The sequence below is a fragment of the Rhinichthys klamathensis genome, unplaced genomic scaffold, assembly GCF_029890125.1.
Source record: "Rhinichthys klamathensis goyatoka isolate OS25496 unplaced genomic scaffold, OSU_Roscu_1.1 h1tg000237l_1, whole genome shotgun sequence".
In the NCBI taxonomy this organism is placed as follows: Eukaryota; Metazoa; Chordata; class Actinopteri; order Cypriniformes; family Leuciscidae; genus Rhinichthys; species Rhinichthys klamathensis.
In genome coordinates this window covers 1,477,254-1,489,782 of record NW_026606760.1, presented here as the reverse complement: position 1 = coordinate 1,489,782, position 12,529 = coordinate 1,477,254, and the positions used below count along the sequence as shown (strand labels likewise).

Below are 12,529 nucleotides of genomic sequence, written 5' to 3'. Positions count from 1 at the left end.
ATTGTCTGAAGAGGTCTTTTAAAAACACATATGTAGAAATTACTAATGAAATCTCATTTGATGTAGAAATTTTGATGAAAATGTGCTAGGCTCTGGAATACGCCTTTCCCGCTAGCAACGCGTCATATGACGTAGGCCGAGGCAAACAAGAGCTCGCGTTCAGCTCTAGTTAGAGCAGTAGTGAGAGACAGAGAAAGTTTTAGATCGAGTTTTAGAGATGCCATCATGGTAAATTATTGTGTTTGTGCTGGTTGCACGAATTCCAGTCTGTCAGGACATCGTGTCCATCATTTTCCTTCTAGGAAAAACAAGGCTTTTCGTTCTTGGGTGCGTTTTGTGCAGGTGAAGAGAGCAGACTTCACTGCCGCGTCTGTCACCACACACTCGGTCGTTTGTAGCGCACATTTTACTCCGGAGAATTATAGACCTGGAGATTTTTTGCATCACAGACAGATGGTTTAATTAATACGGCTTTGCAAACATTGCATTTTGCTGTCTTGCTCTGCGGTGTTTCCATTGTGAAGTATTTACACACAGCGAACATGTTGGCAGCTCAATGCTATCCTGCTTGCTGGCTGCAAACTGCGGAATGGATTTCCTGAGGGGGGTCTCTGTGTCTCATTGAGCGGCACCCCCGTTCAAGAAACCCATTCCACAGTTTGCAGCCAGCTAGCAGACTGGCCGGCGGGAATCACTTTTGGAGTCATTTCAGCAGGATATCGGATATCTCCGCAGGTTGGATCGGGAAAATCCGATACATGAATTACGCTGGTATCGGTCCCGATACTGGATCGGATCGGCCCCATCCCTACCTGTGGGCCATAGGCATGCTCGTCAACATCGGAGAACTCGGTTTCTTCATTCACATCCATTGTAACCTGAGCTTGAACTTGACCCATCGTCACTTCCGGTTAGTGCTTTATAGACGCGGAAGTTATTTTATCACAATTTATCTCAAAATATCGTTAATGGCTAAATATATATTACTCCAGTTCAAAAAATCTAGTTGTTTTATCATCAACATACACTATGCTATATAGGGGTGTCCAACCTGCACCTTGCTCTTTAAGGTCTCTCCAGTGCTGGAAAGCTTCCAATATTAACGCAGATCCTACCTCTTGCCTGATCGTAACAAGAGATCGACCGATATATCGGCCGGCCAATTAAAGCTGCAGTAGGGAGTTTTGAGAAAATGTTGACTTAGCCTGAAAATTTGAACAAGCACAACTTACAGGTCCCACCCCCTTGCTCTCTGCTGCGCTACAGCCCTCCCTCCACAGCTCGTCCTCCACAGCGGAGCCTGTCGTGAACGCGCAGGCTAGTAAACAGGGCCACCCATAACAGCGGATAAAAAGTTATATGGCACATTCACTAATAGGGACTAAACGTCAACAATATGCTTTACATTGACTATGGCCTGCCCATACTTTGACTACAAAATTGGTCCTCAAATCATTATGTATTTTCCAATAGCCTACATGTAACTTTATAACGTTGCACTCTTTCTATAAGTTATAAATAGCTAGTAAGATAACGTTAATATAACGGTAACTAACGTTACAGTATGTAAGTAATTATTCTAGCGATATATAATGCTAGATAAGGTGTGCTAGTACATTATTTCAGCAACATGACAAGCCAGTGAATTAGCAGGTTTCAATTGTTGCTTAGCAGAGTGCGTGACATTTTATCTACATGTTATGCGGCTAGAGTTTTAGAGTCAATGGGCTCTGTGTAATTCTTTCTTTTTCGCTTGTTTATCGTCATCGGTCTTTTTCCTTTTACCTCTTTGTTTTATGAGCAAGTGTCACTCGAGAATTGGCAGTTTAGGTTGTTTCTCCGTCATAAGCACAGCTGCAGCTCGCCGGCAATCTTGAGTTTGAACGACGGCTCGCGCTCCGGCGCTCGCGCTGTGCAAGAGAGGGGTGTGATCAGCGCGTACACGAGCGTGATTGACAGTGCTAAGACATTCCTCCTGGCTCTGATTGGTTGTTTCTGACCGGGAGCGTGTATTTCTTGCAAATGGCAATAGGACCTCTGGGAGGAGCCAGAGGAGCTTGATTTTTACACAGATTATCTGTCTCATATTCTACTGTCAGGACATAATGACAGTTTTAGCAAATATATGTTTTCAAAAGTTACCTACAGGAGCTTTAATCGGGCTGATATTACGTGTATCGGCATCGGCCAATACGGCTGCTGCGTTCGCCGATAGTTTTTTCCCGGCATTATTTCCAGGCAGGCGTCCACAGGCAGCTCTGTGTTGCTGGAGACGCTGCAGTTCACGTGCAGATGCACTGCCCCTCCCCCACTAGCACAGTGCTGGAAGCCTGCTCTTCAAGACAGCGGCAAGTTTTAAACTTTCAAAGCATCTTTTTGACTCATAGACTGTAAAAAAAGACTTAGTTTGACTTAGCTGAAAATATTGCCATACACTTTGAAAGTGGAAACACGTTGCTCTATATGTGCTTGCAACTATAGCTAAGCAAGTTTGTGGGTCCAAATGGAAAACGCGAATGCCGAATGCCTCGTCTATAAAACTGCTTTCCATTGTATTTAGGGAGCTGCAAATAGCTAAGTTGTTACGAACACTGGTCATAGGATTAAGTAATGCCGACGTTGTTCCGTGGTATTTGTGGGAGTTTTATTCAGCGACCACCTGGCTGAGGTTTAGACGCGTGTGGTGTGTGTCTCTCCCTCTCTCCGTGAGCTGGGCGGAGTTGCCATCGCAGTGATATCAGAGCGCAAGAAGAGCTTTAATGATGAGATATATGTTTTATAAAACAAAAACAAGGTCTGCAGTAAACACACCTTTCGTGCACATCTTCATGCAGTGTCTCTTGTGGACAAAGTTGTTTTTGTTGCCTCCACAGCCACTGTAGCGAAAAGCCTGGCATCTCCCAGTCCTGGGGTTGTACACGTATCTCCTCTCAGAGCCGTCACAATCGCCCCGATCAACTGGACTCATGCAGATTTCTGGGGGACTGAACTCTGAAATGCAATAACAATATATTGACATTATCATTGCTGTTTAAAATACACTCTCATGCATATTCCACTGAGACAAAACCCATAATAATATGACATATCAAGTTTCAAAGATCAAAGTGCACAACAAAAAAAGTTATTGTCTTGAACTGCCTAAAACGAGTCGTCAGTATTTCCACTCTTACTTCCTGCTCGAACCTACGTAGGTTTGTAACAAATGGTCTTCATTAGTTGACCATGAACAATGTCTACTTTGACCCGTCCTCAAACACTGTAGTTGTAGCAGAGGCCTGGAATAGTTTGGTTCGTGTTGTCGACTTGTCGAGAAGACACTTTTCCAAAAGGTTGAGGACTCGTACTCAAATTGATACTGTATAAAACCGATGCTGTTGTTACTGTTCGTATCACTGTGTATACAAGCGCTGAGGAAGCTGAAAATGAGATATTTTAAGTTTAAGGGGGGTTTCATTTCTGACACGCTCTGTGAGCTTTAGACCAATCACAACAGACTGACCAATCAGAGCAGAGTAGGCTCTCGGAAAGGAGGGGTTTAGAGAGAGACCGGATCCTTTATCAAACTGTTTCAGACACTGTGAGAAAAGAGGTGATGCTGCAATGAGAAAATTATTTTTATTTTTTACCTTGAATGCATGTAAATGTAGGAGACCTCCAAAATCATAATAAAAACTTTTAGAATAGCATAATATGGGCACTTTAATGAGTTATTATTATACATTGCACTGCACTTCTGCTACACAATAGACCTTATTCACAGCAGCGGCATCTTTGATTTTTAACGGGAATGAAAGCGAGGCTGTGAGGGATAGACTTCCCTCTCTTCAGTGGGTTGTACTGTTATTTAATGTGTCTTTGGAGTGTTCTGCTGATGAAACACTGCAAAAATATTTTTTCAAGAAATTTCAGTAGACAAAAAACTTCAGACAACTTGAGCTGTGGAAAATTATAAGTTATCCAGGGGCTTTATACAGCATTTTACAGCGGATGCCATTGAAAACAATCGCTCACAGCCTAAAGCTTTCATACCTGTCATAGCGCTGCTCTGAATAAGGTCAATTGAACAATTAACTATCCACTTTTAATAATAATAATAATAATAATAATGCTTTGTTTATAAAGCACCTTTCCTAAGCTTTAAGGTCACTGTACAGAGTAGCAATACTAAAAATGTTCATGCCCCTTTGCTGCCAAGTACCAATTACTGTAACTGGATTATTTGCAATGTACACTATTGTGCATACTATAAGTAAACCTCACATCTGATCTCTATTGTATCTTATTTTTTGTTTATAGAGTATGTTTTGTTCAACCGTAGATGATGTAAACCGGTAAAGTGGGATACTATGATAATTTGTTATTGATGTTGTTTAAAATATGATCCAAGTTATTACTGTACATCAATGTTATTTTATATTATTACATTAAGTTATTATTTAATGACTAAATTAAAGTTACATAATGATAAATGTTTAAATATAAGTGTACTACTTCCTGTATTTATTATAGCTGGAATGACATTAAACTTTATTTGACTTACATGATCCACTAGATGGCAGTAAAATCTAAGCATCATCCTTCAATGGCGCCACAGAGAGTTTGGCCATCTAATGCTGCGTCCCATTTAGCCTACTTATTCTACACCCTAAATGAATGTACTCTTTTTGTGAAGAAAAGGTACACACTTTTCTGTGTGTAGCAGAAGAGTAGACCAGCTTTGGGACATATTGTACTATCACGTCATACAATTGTGTCTTTAACAGAAAGCTCTGTCACATGGTTGCGCGCAGTCAGTAAACTGGCCTGTTATTTTGTCACAGTTAACATTCTCCACATTTCATTCATTTAATTTCCTACCGTATTGGAGAGAAATGCAGTGGCATGTTGATCTGCAGTCATGGGTCTTTTGTGCGGAGAACTCTCCTCATGTTTTTGCATTATGATGCATTTAAAAGTTAACCCCTTAACTGATTATTGCTGAAGTGAAAGCACTTCAAAAAATGAAAGTATGAAAAAGTTATGGAAGTTTAAATTTACAGTAAATCAAATATACTGTACTTAATATTTTTTCTTTGATATAAAATATATATTTGACAAAATATTGGTTACTATAAAATTACTATAAAATCAAAGCCATATATCCAACCAAGTTGTGTTCCAAATTTGAAGTTGCCATGAGATTTTGTTCAGGCGTAATACCAAAAATAGCCACCGGGTGACATATATTCCATTGAATTTAATTGTATGCATTCTGCCGTAACAAATTAATACATTTCAAAATATGGAACCTTGAGACTCAGACCTTTCTGACAATATGTGTTTTGATCATAAATTATGAAAAATGATGACGCCCAAAAGGGGAGGAGCCCGATAAAATAATTTAGAGTACCGTTTTTATGGTAACGCAACGTCCAATTTCAAAAAGGTTTTCACAGGATGAATTCTGAGTTCGTAAGCTTTCAAATGATACCTAATTTATGATAACTACTAAAATATGTGATGTAATAAAAAAGGCGATAAAAAAGATAGTTATATTTTAAAGGATAATATATATATATATATATATATATATTATACTTTTTAGAGGATAATATTATTTAATTAATTTTTATTGACAAATACTACTTTTAGCATGAAAACCAAAGTTTCAATTATTTTTGTGACTTAATTTTGTGACAAAGGTCAGAACTCCTGTTATGATGTAGATTTTTTGAGGTGCACTCTTGTCATGAATTCATCTATTACTGTTCCTACATAATTTGTAACATAAAACAGTGCTAACATATCTATTTAGGAGTCTTAGACCTTTCCAACGATATATAATTTGTCATGATTAGATTAGGATTTAATTGTAATATAGTGAAGTAAACTTAGGCGTCCCGCTAGCCAAACAGATCTCTATAAAAGTTCACATTGTTGATTATTAGTCACTCCTTTATCTAAACCTCTCTACTTAACTGTGGGTGGCGTGGCGCACAACCAACATGCCAAGTTTGTAGTTTTTTAACACTTTTCATTTGTTTGTAGTTCTGAACCAAATCCTCTTACAAAGTGCAGTGGGCTGTGGGCAGTATTAGCCTTTAGAGTGTGCACGGATCCACACTTCTACTGGAAAAGTAGACCATCTGGGGACTTCTGGCATACTCTTTTCAACATACTTGTGGCGGGCAGGACGAGGTCGAGGGACGTGAGAGAACGGCGCGAGGCCGGTGGCGTGATTAATGATGGGACGCACCGGTCTCGTGCCGTTCTCTCACGTTCCTCGACCTCGTCCTGCTCGCCACAATACTATGCTTTGGGACACACTTATTCTAATCTCACATAGGCCTACTATTTAGGATGGATAGTATGCACATTGGGACGCAGGGTGAGTCATCTTTTAACCCATAATCAATTACTGTAATTAATTAGCAATAACTTTTAACTCAAAAAGTAAATTGCAAATAATAAGTTTGTAAAACAGACCACTGACAGGATGGTTTATCTTAATTCACTTACTATACTTCATTAACCACTGTGATTAAAGAGGCAAATGTGGAGTAGTATGAATGAATAGCCATTAACACGTAACCATATAAATGTTACAATTACAGAAACTGAAATTCAGTTTTTTTTAAATATTAATATTAGGATTAATATCATAAATATCACATATTTGACTGTGATTTGTATGTGTCTCAGTGTGTGCTATCTCTGTGCCAGACTGGGATGTCATGAGCCCTGGAGCTGAGGAGCAGAGAGCAGCTCTTAACTGTCAAAATAAGCAGAAGGAGGCTACGCTGCCCTCTGGACTCAAACAGACTGTCTGACATGAAAACACAGCTGTCTAGAACCCTCTGCCTTCACATCCACAGCTAGTGTGTGTGTGTGTGTGTGTACATGTGTGTGATTCTCACCTGCTTCCTGAGCAGCTGGTTGGGATACTTTCTGCAGTGACACATGGGATACATCCAAAGGAGAATACTCTAAAAAGAACCATATACTTAGTGAATCACATAAAAAGATTTATATAAAAGGTTCTATTGTTCTCATTTGTAAGTCGCTTTGGGTAAAAGCATCTGCTAAATGATTAAATGACTAAATGTATGTAAATGTATCAATGGTATTTCTACAAAACAAAGTTTTTGTGTGATGCTGCATTGGTGCCGAAAAGGTACTAAAAATGACTTTAAAAACAGATCATTGTAATATACAGTATAAATAAAAAGGTTTTCTGACATTATAAACAAGCAGGTTGTGTCTCATCTCACCATGTTTAGTGAGAGGTTCTGTCCTGGGTTTTGCTTCTTCTTCCTCTGGTTTTAATGGAGAATTTTGTTCCATGTGGTTTGAGCCAGCTAAAAGGAGGAAACAAAGTGAAAACATCACATTTGATGTCCTTTTGTTACAGAGGAGTCTTTCTCAGGTTGCACAAACACGCACCATTAAAGGGATAGTTCACCCAAAAATGAAAATTCTGTCATTATTTACTCAACCTCACGTCATTCTAAACCTGTACTACTTTCGTTCATCTTCGAAACACAAATGAAGATATTTTGAATAAAATCAGAGCGATTTCTGTCTCTCCATTGACAGCTACGCAACTACCATTTTGACGCTTCAAAAAGTTCATAAAGAGATCGTAAAACGAATCCATATAAGAGACTCGATCAATTTATATGATGAACAGATAGAATTTAGGCTTTTATTCAACTGTTTAGGCTTTTTAGGCTTGTATTATACTGTTTATGTTCGCTGATCAATGTTTATATGTGAATAAAAGCCTAAATTCAATCTTTTCATCATATAAAGCGAAGTGAAGTGTTTTTGTTGTTATATATTAGCCCGTTTCATTTTCATTTTCTTTTACGACATTTAGGACACCTAGAGATTAAAGGTGCAGTAAGCAATTTCTCTGAAGCGCTGTTGAAAGTGGATTAGACCGAGCATCACAACACACTTGTAGCCAATCAGCAGTAGGGGGCGTATACACTCATGATGGGGGAGGAGAGAGAGTGAGAGTGAGCGTCATTCATCTTTGCTTTTTTTTTCTTTTCGTGAAGCATTATTTTGCCTCACTTCAGCTATCATAAAGTGACATCTAATCTTGTATTGCATGTTCGTGCATGTTGGGGGCTTTAAATATGATATGTATGGTATGTGGAACAGTTATCTAAACAAAAATCCAATTGTGGTAAACAAATAAAGATGTATTGCGTCCACCCTTTGGTTGCCTTATAGTTTTATTAAAAGGTTTTTTGTTTGCCAATTGTTTTCCCACCTTTTCTGACTATAAACAAGCTGCTGCCCCTTTAAGACATCTGTGTAAACGCTCTGTTCACAAGTGAAATAAGATACAGTGCTGTGCTGCTCTGACACTCAAGCTGTTTGTTTGCTGTCTGGTCTAATATACCATAGTTTTTAACAGTATTTATCCTTCAAGGACAATTTAATTCCTAAAGATATAATTTTCTACAGTGCATTTGACTGTTGAAATTACTGCTAAAAATAGAATGCAACGAGCTGGATTTGAGTCTAAATTAAAAGTGCAAATTGTTCTATAAAATGAAGGTTAGAATACCAAAGGGCTGTAACCTTTGTCAAGCACATGACTTTAATTACAGGGCTTGTGCAAAAGCAATATGTTATTATTGAAAATTGCAGAGAAGAGAAATGTTTAGTTGCTGGTACATACGTTGACATTTCTCATGGCATTCTTTTATGGTCTTGAAGTTGTTGGCATTCCCAAAGCAGCCACCATAAAAGAATCGTTTGCATTCTTGGCTCTTGAAATCGAAAAAATAGCGAGGCACCAGTCCTCTGCATGGCCCCGGCTCATCCTCCAGATGACATGGACTCTTGTCCTCTAAAAAAAACAACAACAGCAAAAAGATGGGACAGCCATAAATCATGTGCTCCTTTTCATCAACTTCAGTCTTAGAAAATGTTATGTGTTTTTTTCTTCTTCTTTGGAATACCACATAAAATATCTATGATCATGAGAAATGATCACAGCAGTCTCTGTGACTGATAAACACGAGTTGTAATAACTACACTTTCTGGCTGCAAAAAGCAAAATAGAAATTGTAAACACTTCATTATATTATTTTACCAGTGCCTGATTTTCCATGGTCTCCTCATTGAAATGAATATTTATCCCTGTTTGCTAGCTTTAATTTCACAGCTCTGGATAGTCACTTACAGCACTTTCAAAATAGTTAAAAGTGCGAGAAACTGCCGGCACTTAACATTTTAAAGAAAACAAAATAGCATTCATTTTCCCATTATTTTTATGCAAGATGGATTTTACAATGAGAACACAGAAATTAGCACGACAGATAAAGTATGGCATATTAATATAGATATTGAATGTTTCGTGATTAATCTAGGCAAATATTGGAATTGAATATTAAAGCAGCGGCTTTCACCAGAAGCAGTTTGACCGTTGCCTTAACAGATTTGGCCATAAGCCACAGGCAGGCCGGAGTGATTGATATATTTTCTCTCCATCTAGCACATGCCCTGTTGATATATTAATGGCTGGATTCCAAAGTTCAACAGATTAAAAGAATCACTTAATTTCCTGCCACGTTTTTGCCCTGTAATGCAGAATTTATTTATGGCTACTGCTAATTAAAATATTTCACTTAAGTGGCAATTCATCATGGAGAAAGGCAGCTTTAATCCAATCAGCTGGGAGAAATCGTCAGGGTATTTTGTTGTTCTCTCTTCTTTCGGATAGATTGAATTTACAAGCAACGATGAGTTGCACAAACTTAATCATAAACATCACATAGTGACCATACAGATTGAAGCCGGTTGCTGCTTTTGGATATATAATTCAATGTTAATTGCAGTGTTAACTACTGCTTGAATGTGGTTAAAATGTGATTATGGTCAGGGGAAAAAATAAATAGAAAAGAAGATATTATAAAAATGTATTCTAAAAAGCACATTAGTCTATGTGGGTGCAGCACAGTCATGTGGGTGTCCAAAAAAAACATCCCAAACCGGAACTATTCACTTTATAATCATAGATATAACGCATTCCACCACAACATACAGTATACTTTTATGGGAACAGGGAACAGTTCTCAACGACTCAATACACACACACACACACACACATTGGTGTTCTGTAGAAGAAATAAAGTCTACATGTTTGAAACTTTAGAGTGAGTAAATAATGTAAAAAATGACTAAATAATTTTTTAGGTAAACTATCCCTTTAAGATACTATTGTTGTTGTCAGATTTTATTTGCAAGATTACTTGCCAAAATGGATTATCCCAGTCAGTTAAATACGGCAAGTTTCTGTAGATAAAACTTGCAAGCTAAATAACAAGTAACATACATCAAGTACACCTTATGCTATTTCTACACTGTGTTGTACATGATGAAGTGGGAGAATTCATCAGTCAGCAGCTGAACTCTCTGCATTAGATACTGACTGTGTTCTGATACTCTACGTCCCAGACAGTCGTCCTGAGCGAGAGCGGTGGAGGAATGCTAATTGAGCTTAGCAAATGACCACTCACATACAGCATTAATCAAAAGTTAACATTCATAAGGACACTTAACAAACTGAATATTAATGCTACAAATGGATTATGTAATTTTAAATAGTCATAGTCAATATTCTAGCACATGAAGTGCAGATGTGCTGCATCTAAAACACTTATCAAAATGAATAATTCAAAACTGCTGTTCTCCTGAGCAACCTCTTGGGTGATATTTAGGAAAGGAGATTGTATTGATGCCTGGCTAGTGTCTCTCACTGTGTGTGTCATTTACTCACAAGGCCATAAGCCACAGGCAGCTACTTAGGCGATGGCGCACGGTTGGTTGGGCTCCATGCTCCTCTTGCTTTGGCCTTTAAAATCTGGCTATTTTATGCACTCTGATAGACTTTCTACTGACACCAAGATTTATAAACAGCAAATACGTGAATATGTCAATAAACCAGAAGCCGTAAATAAGAAGGATAAACAACATCAACTAATGAAATACCGGCGTGGAGCAAACAAGCAGCGTCAGCGTTCAGACCTGCTATTCACCTGTTTGGTGTGGCTTCTTCTGCTGCTAATATTTGGATCACTTGTCCTAAGGATTCCTCAAAACGAGCCTGACAGTCTTCTGTGCAACACGCCATACCTGAACAACGTTGGATATGGCCGTTTTACCATCTACTATTCCCTCCTGAAGTTTGGAAATGCACGCGTAATAGGCTTACGCACCAAAGTGGAGCTGGGTAAAAGGAAACAAAATAGTGGGCGCACTATAATATATCTCTCCTTCCTGGTCCTGTTAGCGGGAGACATCCAGCTTAACCCCGGCTCAGACGCTGACTGTGCGCCGCGGGTCCATACTGCCAACGTGGGGCCGGGTCCCGGTGCGGAGATGGAGCGGGGAGCGGCAGGCTGGATTGGTGGGCGGCCGGGGAGCCTCCGCGGCGGAACTAGTGCGTCATCTGCGGTGGCCGGCGGACCCGGAGGTGGTTGGCGGATTTCCAGCGGGAGACAGCTCTGGGCGCTCTGTGCGGGCGAGTGTTCGAACGCCGGCACCGGAGGACCCGGAGGGAGTGGATCCGTCTGTCCACGTCGACCGGGCTGCGGCGGGGGTTGCGCCCACAGATGGCCCGGCGGACTGTTGGAGCGACCTGGTCCAAAGTGGTGCCCTACTTTTGGCGGATTCTTCTGTCGACAAGGCGGAGGAGGCCACACTGGAGACGGATTTAAAATCATTGTGTGCGCAAGGATCCAGAGGCGCTCCTAACCGTAAGACTGACTATACTAAGGGTAAAGTCAATACAACTCATAAAGTCAAGCATAAGCGAACAAACAGAGACACTACTGACAATATAAAAACTTTGCAGTCACAAGCAATAATAAAGCAGAGACAATATTTATTTTTCCAGACAGTAAATCACGCGAAAATAATCTGGGATCGCACAGTAAAGCCCAAGGGTATTTTGGGAGGGCATTTAAATATTAGAAGCCTGTATCCAAAATGTGATGAAATTAGAATTCTTTTAATTGGTTCCAATCTTGATTATTTATGCATAGGTGAAACATGGATGCATGATAAAATCCCCACCTCAATGATAGATGTGCCTGGATATAAGTGCTATAGAAAGGACAGGGTTACTGGTAGAGGAGGTGGAGTTCTGGTTTATATTAAAGACTCCTTTAAGACTAAGGAAGTCCAATTAGATGAATCTCTATCAATTGAAAGTCTATGTGTAAATGTGGCTCTATCCTCACGCATGATGTTTAACATCCTTGTGGTGTAAAATCCACCATCTAGTTGCCTACAAACTTTTTATCAAAATCTAGAAAAAATTCTCAAATCTTTTAAACCGAACAGTGAGGTGCTTATTTATGGAGATATTAATGTTAATTGGTTAAATAAATCCAGTAGGAAACAACTCAAAGAACTAGCATCAAAATATGACTTTCATCAATTTGTAAAGGGACCCACTCGCCTGACAAAAACATCACAGACAGCAATAGATTTAGCTTTCTCAAATAAGCCGGAAAGAGTTTTA

General features: G+C 39.2%; 1 protein-coding gene across 4 annotated transcripts in view; it reads right to left on the bottom strand.

Moving 5' to 3' along the window:
* tfpia (tissue factor pathway inhibitor a) overlaps positions 1-12,529 on the bottom strand; it is a 38,482-nt gene that overhangs the window by 1,857 nt on the left and 24,096 nt on the right. For 2 of the 4 annotated variants that reach the window (XM_056265670.1, XM_056265669.1), the window contains exons 3-6: positions 8,678-8,848; positions 7,254-7,340; positions 6,900-6,968; positions 2,812-2,991 (exon numbers count right to left, since the gene is read on the bottom strand). In XM_056265670.1, the coding sequence (XP_056121645.1) occupies positions 2,812-2,991; positions 6,900-6,968; positions 7,254-7,340; positions 8,678-8,848 (507 nt within the window). The remainder of the gene's footprint in view (positions 1-2,811; positions 2,992-6,899; positions 6,969-7,253; positions 7,341-8,677; positions 8,849-12,529) is intronic. The other 2 variants (XM_056265672.1, XM_056265671.1) reach the window with 2 other exon arrangements.